Raw genomic sequence first — 15,651 nt, forward strand, 5'->3', positions numbered from 1 at the left:
CTACGATCCCTTGATGCCTCAGAACATGTCCTACCAACCGATCCCTTCTTCTAGTCAAGTTGTGCCACAAATTTCTCTTCTCCTCAATCCTATTCAACGCCTCCTCATTAGTTATGTGATCTACCCATCTAATCTTCAGCATTCTTCTGTAGCACCACATTTCGAAAGCTTCTATTCTCTTCTTGTCTAAACTATTTATCGTCCATGTCTCACTTCCGTACATGGTTACACTCCATACAAATACTTTCAGAAACGACTACCTGACACTTAAATCTATACTCGATGTTAACAAATTTCTCTTCATCTTCCTTCCCATTGCTAGTCTATATTTTATATCCTCTCTACTTCGACTATCATCAGTTATTTTGCTCCCCAAATAGCAATACTCATTTACTACTTTGAGCATCTCATTTCCTAATCTAATTCCCGCAGCATCACCCAATTTAATTCGACTACATTCCATTATCCTCGTTTTGCTTTTGTTGATGTTCATCTTATATCCTCCTTTCAAGACACTATGCATTCCGTTCAACTGCTCCTCGAAGTCCTTTGCTGTCTCTGACAGAATTAAAATGTCATCAGCGAACCTCAAAGTTTTTATTTCTTCTCCATGGATTTTAATACCTACTCCGAATTTTTCTTTTGTTTCCTTCACTGCTTGCTCAATATACAGATTGAATAACATCGGGGCGAGGCTACAACCCTGTCTTACTCCCTTCCCAAAGACTGCTTCCCTTTCATGCCCCCCAACTCTTATAACTGCCTTTGGTTTCTATACAAATTGTAAATAGCTTTTCGCTCCCTATATTTTACCCCTGCCACCTTCAGAATACTCTCTTTGAAAGAGAGTATTCCAGTCAACATTGTCAAAAGCTTTCTCTAAGTCTACAAATGCCTTTCCTTACTCTAGCTTCTAAGATAAGCCGTAGGGTCAGTATTGCCTCGCGTGTTCCAATATTTCTACGGAATCCAAACTGATCTTCCCCAAGGTAGGGCTTCTACTAGTTTTTCCATTCGTCTGTAAAGAATTCGTGTTAGTATTTTGCAGCCGTGACTTATTAAACTGATAGTTCGGTAATTTTCACATCTGTCAACACCTGCTCTCTTTGGGATTGGAATTATTATATTCTTCTTGAAGTCTGAGGGAATTTCGCCTGTCTCATACATCTTACTCACCAGATGGTAGAGTTTTGTCAGGACTGGCTGTCCCAAGGCCGTCAGTAGTTCTAATGGAATGTTGTCTGCTCCCGGGGCCTTGTTTCGACTTAGGTCTTTCAGTGCTCTGTCAAACTCTTCACGGAGTATCATATCTCCCATTTCATCTTCATTTACATCCTCTTCCATTTCCATAATATTCTCCTCAAGTACATCGCCCTTGTATAGACCCTCTATATACTCCTTCCACCTTTCTGCTTTCCCTTCTTTGCTTAGAACTGGGTTTCTATCTGAGCTCTTGATATTCATACAAGTGGTTCTCTTTTCTCCAAAGGTCTCTTCAATTTTCCTGTAGACAGTATCTATCTTACTCCTAGTGAGATAAGCCTCTACATCCTTACATTTATCCTCTAGCCATCCCTGCTTAGCCATTTTGCACTTCCTGTCGATCTCATTTTTGAGACGTTTGTATTCCTTTTGTCTGCTTCATTTACTGCATTTCTATATTTTCTCCTTTCATCAATTAAATTCAATATTTCTTCTGTTACCCAAGGATTTCTACTAGCCCACGTCTTTTTATCTACTTGATCCTCGGCTGCCTTCACTATTTTATCCCTCAAAGCTACCCATTCTTCTTCCCTTACGCTCTCCCTGAAACTCTCTACAACCTCTGGTTCTTTCAGTTTATCCAGGTCCCATCTCCTTAAATTCCCACCTTTTTGCAGTTTCTTCAGTTTCAATCTACAGTTCATAACCAATAGATTGTGGTCAGAGTCCACATCCGCCCCTGGAAATGTCTTACAATTTAAAACCTGGTTCCTAAATCTCTGTCTTACCATTATATAACCTATCTGATACCTTCTAGTATCTCCAGGATTCTTCCATGTATACAACCTTCTTTTATGATTCTTGAACGAAGTGTTAGCTATGATTAAGTTATGCTCTGTGCAAAATTCTACCAGACAGTTTCCTCTTTCATTTCTTACCCCCAATCCATATTCACCTACTACCTTCTCTGCCTTTTCCTCCTCTCGAGTTCCAGTCACCCATGACTAGTAAATTTTCGTCTCCCTTCACTATCTGAATAATTTCTTTTATTTCATCATACATTTCATCAATTTCTTCATCATCTGCAGAGCTAGTTGGCATATAAACTTGTACTACTGTAGTAGGCGTGGGCTTCGTGTCTATCTTGGCCACAATAATGCGTTCACTATGCTGTTTGTAGTCGCTTACCCGCATTCCTGTTTTTTTATTCATTATTAAACCTACTCCTGCATTACCCCTATTTGATTTTGTATTCATAACCCTGTATTCACCCGACCAGAAGTCTTGTTCCTCCTGCCACCGAACTTCACTAATTCCCACTATATCTAACTTTAACCTATCCATTTCCCTTTTTAAATTTTCTAACCTACCTGCCCGATTAAGAGATCTGACATTCCACGCTCCGATCCGTAGAATGCCAGTTTTCTTTCTCCTGATAAAGACGTCCTCTTGAGTAGTCCCTGCCCGGAGATCCGAATGGGGGACTATTTTACCTCCGGAATATTTTACCCAAGAGGACGCCATCATCGTTTAACCATACAGTAAAGCTGCATGCCCTCGGGAAAAATTTGGACGGATTGTCTTCCATTGTTTGAACTCAGTTTTACTGTTTCAAGTAGGGCTGTGTTGGACCAAGACTCTAATTATTGGAATAGTGTACGTCACAGTTCGGGAAATCACGCGTTTTGTTTGCTCTTTTGATCGGCCGACGACTTTTATATACTGTGTATATTAAAAATATATATATAGTCTATGCTCGCCCATATATTCATTAGGGGATCGTGTACAAATTTGATGTAAATTAGCGAATAATTTTTAGAGATATTTGGTAACAGCTTTTCCCATTTACGCATTACACACATATAACTTTCAAGTCAGATCACGTAATCTTGTGTATGGTCTACAAGGTAAAGTGTGCAAAATTTAATCAAGACTGGAATAAAACTGTAGGTTTGTATGAATTACAAGCAAACACAGACGCTCTTCTTCATATGCTGGGTGGTGCATTGATAGTGACCGCGACAAATATGTCACGAAATAAACATCAAACGAAAATACTATAAAGAACGAAACTCGTCTAGCTTGAAGGGGGAAACCAGATGGCGCTATGGTTGGCCAGCTAGATGGCGCGGCCATAGGTCAAACGGACATAAACTGCATTTTTTAAAATAGGAACCCCCATTTTTATTACATATTCGTGTAGTACGTAAAGAAAAATGAATGTTTTAGTAGGACCACTATTTTCGCTTTGTGATAGATGGCTCTGTTATAGTCACAAACCTATAGGTACATGGTGTCAAGTAACATTCCGCAAGTGCGGACGGTATTTGCTTCGTGATACATTACCGTGTTCAAATGGACCGTATACCAATTGCGGAAAAGGTCGATATCATGTTGATGTATGGCTATTGTGATCAAAATCCCAACGGGCGTGTGCTTTGTATGCTGCTCGGTATCCTGGACGACATTATACAAGTGTCCGGACCGTTCACCGGATAGTTACATTATTTAAGGAAATAGGAAGTGTTCAGCCACATGTAAAACGTCAACCACGACCTGCAACAAATGATGATGCCCAAGTAGGTGTTTTATATGCTGTCGCGGCTAATCCGCACATCACTAGCAGACAAATTGCGCGAGAATCGGGAATCTGAAAAACGTCGGTGTTGAGAATGCTACATCAACGGCGATTGCAACCGTACCATATTTCTGTGCAACAGGAATTGCATGGCAAAGGCTTTGAACGTCGTGTATAGTTCTGCCACTGGGAACAAGAGCAATTACGGGACGATGACGGATTTTTTGCACGCGTTCTATTTAGCGACGAAGCGTCATCACCAACAGCCGTAATGTAAACCCGCATAATATGCACTATTGGGCAACGGAAAATCCACGATGGCTGCGACAAGTGGAACATCAGCGAGCTTGGCGGGTTAATCTATGGGTCGGCATTATGGGAGGAAGGATAATTGGCTTCTATTTTATCGATGGCAATCTAAATGGTGCAACGTATACTGATTTCCTACGTAATGTTCTACCGAAGTTACTACAAGATGTTTCACTGCATGACAGAATGGCGATGTACTTCGAACATGATGGATGTCCGGCATATAGCTCACGTGCGGTTGAAGCTGTATTGAATAGCATATTTCGTGAATGACAGGTGGATTGGTCGTCGAAGCACCTTACTATGGCCCGCACGTTCACCGGATCAGACGTCCCCGGATTTCTTTCTGTGGGGAAAGTTGAAGGATATTTGCAATCGTGATCCACAGACAACGCATGACAACATGCGTCAGCGCATTGTCAATGCATGTGCGAACATTACGGAAGGTGAACTACTCGATGTTGAGAGGAATGTCGTTATACGTATTGCCAAGTGCATTGAGGTTGACGGACATCATTTTGAGCACTTATTGCATTAATGTTGTATTTACAGGTAATCACGCTGTAAGAGCATGCATTCTCAGAAATGATAAGTTCACAAAGGTACATGTATGTCATTAAAAAATCTACCTGTTACCAACTGTTCGTCTAAAATAGTAAGCCATCTATCACAAAGCGAAAAAAGTGGTCCACATAAGACATTCATATTTCTTTACGTACTACAAGAATATGTAATAAAAATGTGGATTCCTATTGAAAATAACGCAGTTGATATCCGTTTGACCTATGGCAGCGCCATCTAGCGGGCCTACGATCAATGGACCACCCTGCATACTGTGTATATTAAAAATATACATATAGTCTATGCCCACCCATATATTCATTAGGGATCGTGTACAAATTTGATGTAAATTAGCTAATAATTTCTAGAGATTTTTGGTAACAGCTTTTCCCATTTACATATTACACACATATAACTTTCAAGTCAGATCACGTAATCTTGTGTAGACAGTTTATGTTCCTTTGGTCTTGAAGATGAAGTGTGCAAAATTTAACCAAGATTAGAATAAAATTGTAGATTTGTAGGAATTACAATCAAACAGAGACGCTCTTCTTCGTATATATGCTTTAGCAAATTTCTCTTTTAAATAACTGCTGTCCTTGCTATTACCGGTCTACATATTCTATTTTCTTTGCTTCTGGTATCGTCAGTTATTTTGCAGACCAAAAAAATGCTCACTCATTCTGTGAGAGGCGTTCCAAGGTAATGCTACACATTTAGGTTTAAAAAAAAATGCGGAATTTCTTGCGGAACGTCGTGGAATATTCCCGCTTCAGTCTTTGTAGTTTATGAAGTTCCCGTAGATCGCGGCGCTATACGTAGCCTTGAAAATGACATCTGTAACTGAGGTGCGTCCGAAACAGAGAGCTGTCATGCGGGCAGTGTCGATTAAGTTTCTTTTGGCGGCAAACCAGAGTATCGCAGATGTTCATAGACGGAGACATGGCAGTGAACAAAAGCACGGTGAGTCGTTGGGCGAGGCGTCTGTCATCATCGCAACAAGGGCGCGGAACCCTATTTGATCTACCCCGTACCGGCTGGGCGCACACAGCTGTAACTCCTGCAATGTTGGAACGTGGGGGCACTGTCATTCCAGGTGATCGGCGGATCACAATCAAACTCCTCGCTGCACCACTGGGCATCTCTGTTGGTAGTTTTTGAAACTGCTGGCCTCATCTGTCCCTAGGGTTACACACTATTTAATCTAACATAAACTAACTTAGCTAAGGACGGCGCACCCACCCATGCCCGTGGGAGGCGTCGAACCTCCGACGGGAGGATCCGCGCGAACTGTGGCAAGGTGCCACAGACCGCGCGGCTCTGACACACCCGCCCACCAGTGGGGTTTTCAAAGGTTCGTTCCCGTTGGGTTCCTCGCCACCTAGTAAAGAGATCATAAAGAGCCAGGAAGGACCATATGTGCGCGTGTGCTTGAGCGTTCCAGGCTGATCGTAGCGTAAGGTCGTAGCATTGAACGGAGATTATGTTGAAAATCAGGGATTTGTAGCAAAAAGAGTGGGGAATAATATAATTTAATGGAATCCTAAATGAAACCAACTTGATTTGAATAAAAAAAAAATTGCGTTATTAGTGAATGTCTTTTGTAAACTGAAGACAGGAACGCACGGTATGCGCAAAACGGCTGTAACGAGAATACTTGAGGAAACTTTGATGTAATGCCATTTTAAAATTTCTTTTGATATGTGTTAAAAACATCTTTGTGTTCGTTCAGTTCTTACTCAAACGGCTCTGAGCACTATGGGACTTAACATCTGAGGTCTTCAGTCCCCTACACGTTGAACTACTTAAACCTAACAAATCTAAGGACATCACACACATCCATGCCCGAGGCAGGATTCGAACCTGCAACCGTAGCAGCAGCGCTGTTCCGGTCTGAAGCGCCTAGAATCACTCGCCCACAATGGCCGGCAGTTCTTACTCGCCACAAGGCAACAGACAGATGGTATTCTGTTATGTGAAATCAACCATACTGCTTTTAGTTGCTGTGTTAGAAACGCTTGAAATGATACAGTAAACATTACGATAAAGAAAAAGACCCAAATTAGTATTTATGTTGATGTAGTCGTGATAGAAGTCATCTTGAAAGCATAAGTAATTAAATGAATAAATTTAATGAAGTTATTGTGATTTACATTTGGAATATGGAAATACAATAGTTGAAAGAATTTCCTTGTAACAGCTCACGTAAGGATGCTAAGGATTAGAAAACGACATTGGTTTTGAGAATGATAGTTTGTGCCCGACGACGGACGGGCTGGGCAGGAGGAACTTGAGAGTTCGCCGCTGCCGCTAGGCAGCCGCGCGGCAGTCACACTCGTATCTGGGCAACGAGGATCTGCCACAGCTTGAACAGCAGCAGTGCGCTCCCTGTGGCGAACAGTGTGTGGTTCAGGACGACTAACCTGAAACAGTTCATTACGACGACATGTATTTATAAAGAGTACTACCATATAAGCACTCTGTACAGGGTGGTCCATTGATCGTGACCGGGCCAAATATCTCACGAAATAAGCGTCAAACGAAAAAACTACAAAGAACGAAACTTGTCTAGCTTGAAGGGGGAAACCAGATGGCGCTATGGTTGGCCCGCTAGATGGCGCTGCCGTACGTCAAACGGATATCAACTGCGTTTTTTTTAAAATAGGAACCCTCATTTTTTATTACATATTCGTGTAGCACGTAAAAAAATATGAATGTTTTAGTTGAACCATTTTTTTCGCTTTATGATAGATGCCGCTGTAATAGTCACAAACATATGGCTCACAATTTTAGACGAACAGTTGGTAACAGGTAGGTTTTTTAAATTAAAACACAGAACGTAGGTACGTTTCAACATATTATTTCGGTTGTTCCAACGTGATACATATACCTTTGTGAACTAATCATTTCTGAGAACGCATGCTGTTACACATTAATGAAATAAACGCTCAAAATTATGTCTGTCAACCTCAGTGCATTTGACAATACGTGTAACGACTTTCCTCTCAACACCGAGCAGTTCGCCTTCCGTAATGTTCGCACATGCATTGACAATGCGATGACGCATGTTGTCCGGCGTTGTCGGTGGATCACGATTGCAAATATCCTTCAACTTTCCCCACAGAAAGAAATCCGGGGACGTCAGATCCGGTAAACCTGCGGACCATGGTATGGTGCTTCAACGACCAATACCGCTTCAACCGCACGCGAGCTATGTGCCAGACATCCATCATGTTGGAAGTACATCGCCTTTTTTGTCTTGCAGTGGAACATCTTATAGTAACATCGGTAGAACATTACATAGGAAATCAGACGCACCATACATTAACCCGTCAAGGTCGCTGATGTTCCACTTGTCGCAGCCATCGTGGATTTTCCGTTGCCGAATAGTGTATATTATGCCGGTTTACGTAACCGCTGTTGGTGAATGACGCTTCGGCCCGCATCTCGTGGTCGTGCGGTAGCGTTCTCGCTTCCCACGCCCGGGTTCCCGGGTTCGATTCCCGGCGGGGTCAGGGATTTTCTCTGCCTCGTGATGGCTGGGTGTTGTGTGCTGTCCTTAGATTAGTTAGGTTTAAGTAGTTCTAAGTTCTAGGGGACTGATGACCATAGATGTTAAGTCCTATAGTGCTCAGAGCCATTTGAATGACGCTTCGTCGCTAAATAGAACGCATGCAAAAAATCTGTCATCGTCCCGTAATTTCTCTTGTGCCTAGAGGCAGAACTGTACACGATGTTCAAAGTCGTCGCCATGCAATTCCTGGAGCATAGAAATATGGTACGGGTGCAATCGATGTTGATGTAGCAGTATCAACACCGACGTTTTTGAGATTTTCGATTCTCGCGCAATTTGTCTGCTACTGATGTGCAGATTAGCCGCGACAGCAGCTAAAACACCTGCTTGGGCAACATCAGTTGTTACAGGTCGTGGTTGACGTTTCACATGTGGCTGAACACTAATGTATCACGAAGCAAATACCGTCCGCACTGGCGGAAATTTACGCGATACCACGTACTTATACGTATGTGACTATTACAGCGCCATCTATCACAAAGCGAAAAAAGTGGTCCCACTAAAACACTCATATTTCTTTACGTACTACATATTTGGCCCGGTCACGACCAATGGATCACCCTGTATGATCGGCGGCAACTTCCAATTGTCGACTACCTGATGGTGCGTCGCAGTTAGAACATAGAAGGGAATAAGTTTTCCTTGAGTTTCAGTTTCTGTAGTTACCTAAGATGTGGTATGCATATAGATCCCGTAAGTTCTGCCGAGCACTAATATCATTGTGGACGGGACATTAAACACCAATATTTGTTCATTCCTTTTTGGAGAGCCATCCTCACGTGTTGCTTCGTTCGCAAAAATACTAATTACATCCGCAAGACATAATACTCGGTTACTTACGAAAATAGCTAACTAAAAACGTAAAAAATTATACTTCAGAGGCACTAAATTTGGTTACTGATTGACAGTTAGAATGACTAATGAGAGATGGAGAAATTACCAGCCATTAAAAACTTCAATAGTATTTCACCTCACATTCATGGTATAGACAGAAACAAGTCTCACGGTAACAACACAAACGTTCATCAGTTGTCAAGTTTGCTTACTATTCCGCCAGCAGGCCTTGGCCAATCACAAATATGGCGGAGATTGTAGTAGGAATGTGCGCACGCTGTTTAATGCCTGAGATTAACTTTTATATCTTCATATTTGCAGTTAATTATAATGACGAAAACTAGAGACTGAGGGAACAGTTGGAGTTTTAATTTAACAATTCCCATCAACGATGTACGAGGTGTGATTGAAAAGCTTTACTACACCGTGGTTCAGGTCGAAAAAAAATCCATTTTCGATTTTCATCATATTTCGATAGATTAAGTTTTTATTAAGGTACTCTGAAGAGGATTTTGCTGAAAAAATCTCTTTCGAGCATTTAAAGAGCATTTTCCTACCAGGTGTGTTTATGTGCCACACCCACTTTTCTGTCACCCACTCTGAGCCATATGGAGATGCCAGTATTAGCAAAATACACTCCTGGAAATGGAAAAAAGAACACATTGACACCGGTGTGTCAGACCCACCATACTTGCTCCGGACACTGCGAGAGGGCTGTACAAGCAATGATCACACGCACGGCACAGCGGACACACCAGGAACCGCGGTGTTGGCCGTCGAATGGCGCTAGCTACGCAGCATTTGTGCACCGCCGCCGTCAGTGTCAGCCAGTTTGCCGTGGCATACGGAGCTCCATCGCAGTCTTTAACACTGGTAGCATGCCGCGACAGCGTGGACGTGAACCGTATGTGCAGTTGACGGACTTTGAGCGAGGGCGTATAGTGGGCATGCGGGAGGCCGGGTGGACGTACCGCCGAATTGCTCAACACGTGGGGCGTGAGGTCTCCACAGTACATCGATGTTGTCGCCAGTGGTCGGCGGAAGGTGCACGTGCCCGTCGACCTGGGACCGGACCGCAGCGACGCACGGATGCACGCCAAGACCGTAGGATCCTACGCAGTGCCGTAGGGGACCGCACCGCCACTTCCCAGCAAATTAGGGACACTGTTGCTCCTGGGGTATCGGCGAGGACCATTCGCAACCGTCTCCATGAAGCTGGGCTACGGTCCCGCACACCGTTAGGCCGTCTTCCGCTCACGCCCCAACATCGTGCAGCCCGCCTCCAGTGGTGTCGCGACAGGCGTGAATGGAGGGACGAATGGAGACGTGTCGTCTTCAGCGATGAGAGTCGCTTCTGCCTTGGTGCCAATGATGGTCGTATGCGTGTTTGGCGCCGTGCAGGTGAGCACCACAATCAGGACTGCATACGACCGAGGCACACAGGGCCAACACACGGCATCATGGTGTGGGGAGTGATCTCCTACACTGGCCGTACACCACTGGTGATCGTCGAGGGGACACTGAATAGTGCACGGTATATCCAAACCGTCATCGAACCCACCGTTCTACCATTCCTAGACCGGCAAGGGAACTTGCTGTTCCAACAGGACAATGCACGTCCGCATGTATCCCGTGCCACCCAACGTGCTCTAGAAGGTGTAAGTCAACTACCCTGGCCAGCAAGATCTCCGGATCTGTCCCCCATTGAGCATGTTTGGGACTGGATGAAGCGTCGTCTCACGCGGTCTGCACGTCCAGCACGAACGCTGGTCCAACTGAGGCGCCAGGTGGAAATGGCATGGCAAGCCGTTCCATAGGACTACATCCAGCATCTCTACGATCGTCTCCATGGGAGAATAGCAGCCTGCATTGCTGCGAAAAGTGGATATACACTGTACTAGTGCCGACATTGTGCATGCTCTGTTGCCTGTGTCTATGTGCCTGTGGTTCTGTCAGTGTGATCATGTGATGTATCTGACCCCAGGAATGTGTCAATAAAGTTTCCCCTTCCTGGGACAATGAATTCACGGTGTTCTTATTTCAATTTCCAGGAGTGTAGAATGTGCAGGCCATGTTCAAAAACGTCTGGGAACAAGGCTGAGAAAAATAACTGTTGATATCAGAGGAAAGCTGTTGACTGGACAGGGTCAGTTAAATAAAACTGAAATAGTAAACTTGCAGGTATACTATGGGCAGGCAATTGGGAGAAATAAAGAAAATCAGGAGGCAATGAAGAGAGATTTTTGGGCCATATTCTTCCATAAGTCCTCTACTGATGATAAGCCATGTCATGGATTGTGTCCATCAGGAGAAAATTCGAGTTGCAAATACAATAGGACTCAAGCAACTGGAGAATCTTATTCTCTCCAGCATCCTCTTCCTGCTGCTGTTATTACAGCAAGCAAACCTATTTTCAGAGACTTGGCTCATCCTGACCTTCTAAGGAAATGCTTGCATGGGCAGACACAGAACCCAAATGAATGTTTCAACAGCATTATTTGGAACCGCCTTAAAAAAATGTTTCAAATGGCTCTGAGCACTATGGGACTTAACATCTATGGCCATCAGTCCCCTAGAACTTAGAACTACTTAAACCTAACTAACCTAAGGACAGCACACAACACCCAGCCATCACGAGGCAGAGAAAATCCCTGACCCCGCCGGGAATCGAACCCGGGAACCAGGGCGTGGGAAGTTAGAACGCTACCGCACGACCACGAGATGCGGGCGAACCGCCTTCCTAAAACTGTTTTTGTAGGCATGCATACAATGAAACTAGGAGTTCATGATGCTGTTATTACATTAAGTTGTGGTAATATTGGAAAGTGTTGGGTACTGTAAAAGCTGGGAATTAATTCTGGTGACAATATGATCAATGGGCTGCAACATTGTGATAAAATGAGAATAGCCGATGCAGACAGGTCTCCATCTAATATGGCCAAGAAAGCAAGACAAACATCCAAGAAGGTGAAAAAAAAGCTGAAAGAACTGTTAGAGGCCAAATAAGGGGCCATCACATGCAGCAGACAATTTTAATTAACTGTAAGTAACAAATTTCAAAAGTTTTTTCTTTATAGTCAATTTCCCACAAACTAAAATTTTCAGTTCATATGCTCCATCATATCAGAAGCTATCATAGATCATCATCATCATCATCATCATCATCATCATAATTTAAGACTGATTATGCCTTTCAGCGTTCAGTCTGGAACATAGCCCCCCTTATACAGTTCCTCCATGATCCCCTATTCAGTGCTAACATTGGTGCCTCTTCTGATGTTAAACCTATTACTTCAAAATCATTCTTAACCGAATCCAGGTACCTTCTCCTCGGTCTGCCCCGACTCCTCCTACCCTCTACTGCTGAATCCATGAGTCTCTTGGGTAACCTTGCTTCTCCCACGCGTGTAACATGACCCCACCATCTAAGCCTGTTCGCCCTGACTGCTACATCTATAGAGTTCATTCCCAGTTTTTCTTTGATTTCCTCATTGTGGACACCCTCCTGCCATTGTTCCCATCTACTAGTACCTGCAATCATCCTAGCTACTTTCATATCCGTAACCTCAACCTTGTTGATAAGGTAACCTGAATCCACCCAGATTTCGCTCCCATACAACAAAGTTGATCGAAAGATTGAACGGTGCACAGATAACTTAGTCTTGGTACTGACTTCCTTCTTGCAGAAGAGAGTAGATCGTAGCTGAGCGCTCACTGCATTAGCTTTGCTACACCTCGCTTCCAGTTCTTTCACTATGTTGCCATCCTGTGAGAATATGCATCCTAAGTACTTGAAACCGTCCACCTGTTCTAACTTTGTTCCTCCTATTTGGCACTCAATCCGTTTATATTTCTTTCCCACTGACATTACTTTCGTTTTGGAGATGCTAATCTTCATACCATAGTCCTTACATTTCTGATCTAGCTCTGAAATATTACTTTGCAAACTTTCAATCGAATCTGCCATCACAACTAAGTCATCCGCATATGCAAGACTGCTTATTTTTTGTTCACATATCTTAATCTCACCCAGCCAGTCTATTGTTTTCAACATATGATCCATAAATAATATGAACAACAGTGGAGACAGGTTGCAGCCTTGTCTTACCCCTGAAACTACTCTGAACCATGAACTCAATTTACCATCAACTCTAACTGCTGCCTGACTATCCATGTAAAGACCTTTAACTGCTTGCAAAAGTTTGCCTCCTATTCCATAATCTTGTAGAACAGACAATAACTTCCTCCTAGGAACCCGGTAATATGCCTTTTCTAGATCTATAAAGCATAGATACAATTCCCTGTTCCACTCGTAACACTTCTCCATTATTTGCCGTAAGCTAAAGATCTGGTCCTGACAACCTCTAAGAGGCCTAAACCCACACTGATTTTCATCCAATTGGTCCTCAAGTAATACCCGCACTTTCCTTTCAACAATACCTGCGAAGATTTTACCCACAACGCTGATTAAAGAGATACCTCTGTAGTTGTTACAATCTTTTCTGTTTCCATGTTTAAAGATTGGTGTGATTACTGCTTTTGTCCTGTCTGATGGAACCTGTCCCGACTCCCAGGCCATTTCAATTATCATGTGTAGCCATTTAAGACCTGACATTCCACTGTATTTGATGAATTCCGACTTAATTTCATCCACCCCAGCCGCTTTATTGCACTGCAATCTATTGACCATTTTTTCCACTTCCTCAAATGTGATCCTATTTCCATCATCATTCCTATCCCATTCTACCTCGAAATCTGAAACATTACTAATCGCATTTTCACCTACATTGAGCAACTCTTCAAAATATTCCCTCCATCTGCCCAAGGCATCCACAGGATTCACCAGCAGTTTTCCTGACCCGTCCAAAATACTTGTCATTTCCTTCTTACCTTCCTTTCGAAGACTGCTAATTACACTCCAGAATGGTTTTCCAGCACCTTGACCCATAGTCTCCAACCTGTTTCCAAAGTCTTCCCACGATTTCTTCGTGGATGCTGCAATTATCTGTTTGGCTTTGTTTCTTTCTTCAACATAACTTTCTCTGTCTACCTGGGTTCTGGTATGTAGCCATTTTTGATACGCCTTCTTTTTCCTTTTACAGGCTGCCTTGACTGTATCATTCCACCAAGCTGTTTGCTTCATCCTACTTTTACACACTACTGTTCCAAGACATTCTTTAGCCACTTCTAGTACTGTGTCCCTGTACCTTGTCCATTCCTTTTCCAATGACTGTAATTGACTACATTCAACTAACTGGTACCTTTCTGAGATCGCTGTTATGTACTTGTGCCTGATTTCCTTATCCTGAAGTTTCTCCACTCTTATCCTCCTACATATGGACCTGACCTCCTGCACTTTCGGCCTCACAATCCCAATTTTACTGCAGATTAAATAATGATCAGTGTCATCAAAGAATCCCCTGAATACACGTGTGTCCCTCACAGCCTTCCTGAATTCCTGATCTGTTATTATATAGTCAATGACAGATCTGGTTCCCCTGCCTTCAAAGTATACCGGTGAATGTTCTTATGTTTAAAAAAGGAGTATGTGATTACTAAGCCCATACTGGCACAGAAATCCAAGAGTTGTTTCCCGTTCCTGTTGGCCTCCATATCCTCTCCAAATTTACCCATAACCTTTTCATACCCTTCTGTTCGATTTCCAGTCCTGGCGTTAAAATCACCCATGAGCAGAACACTGTCCTTGTCCTTTACTCTAACAACTACATCACTGAGTGCGTCATAAAAACTATCCATCTTATCTTGATCTGTCCCTTCACAATGCGAATATACTGACACAATCCTAATTTTCTTGCTAGACACTGTCAAATCTATCCAGATCAGTCGTTCGTTTACATACCTTATTGCAACTACGCTGGGTTCCATTTCTTTCCTGATGTAAAGCCCTACACCCCACTGTGCTATTCCTGCTTTGACTCCTGACAGGTAGACCTTGTATTCTCCCACTTCCTCTTCTTTCTCACCCCTTACCCGAATGTCACTAACAGCTAAAACGTCCAGCCCCATATCATAGATAAACGAACAAAATTTTCAGAGACTCTGCATAACATAAAAAGCCACCTGTGGTACTACATTAATTAATATTCACCCATTAGGAAGTTCACAAAAAATATGTTCTGCAGAACAAAGTTATTATTTTTTGTTAATAAATTTAAAAAAGTATTTCTTAAAAACTATAAAATGGATAAAGTAGATTTTAGTACAGATGACTATATTAGCGTCATGTAACACACAGTAAAAAGGTCATGCATTAAATAGTTTTTTCAGAAATAGGTCAAATACTTGCATAAATTAACATGGGTTAGATAGGCACGGTGTGGTCCCCTTAAGAATGGTTCAAATGGCTCTGAGCACTATGGGACTTAACATCTGAGGTCATCAGTCCCTTAGAACTTAGAACTACTTAAACCTAACTAACCTAAGGACATCACACACATCCATGCTCGAGGCAGGATTCGAACCTGCGACCGTAGCGGTCGCGCGGTTCCAGACTGAAGCGCCTTTAACCCCGTGGCCACACAGGCCGGCTCCTTAAGAATAGGCTTGTAATCGTACAATGGTGGTACTGACA

At 43.0% G+C, this 15,651-nt stretch overlaps 1 protein-coding gene across 1 annotated transcript in view; it reads right to left on the reverse strand.

Moving 5' to 3' along the window:
- Positions 1 to 6,845: 6,845 nt before the first annotated feature.
- The window catches only part of LOC126100507 (fatty acyl-CoA reductase 1-like), a 192,103-nt gene continuing 183,297 nt past the window's right edge, over positions 6,846 to 15,651 (reverse strand). Inside the window, exon 8 of the mRNA XM_049911117.1 lies at positions 6,846 to 7,074. Within this exon, the coding sequence (XP_049767074.1) occupies positions 6,981 to 7,074 (94 nt within the window). The 3' untranslated portion in view covers positions 6,846 to 6,980. The remainder of the gene's footprint in view (positions 7,075 to 15,651) is intronic.

The sequence above is a fragment of the Schistocerca cancellata genome, chromosome 9 (genome assembly GCF_023864275.1).
Source record: "Schistocerca cancellata isolate TAMUIC-IGC-003103 chromosome 9, iqSchCanc2.1, whole genome shotgun sequence".
NCBI lineage: Eukaryota > Metazoa > Arthropoda > Insecta > Orthoptera > Acrididae > Schistocerca > Schistocerca cancellata.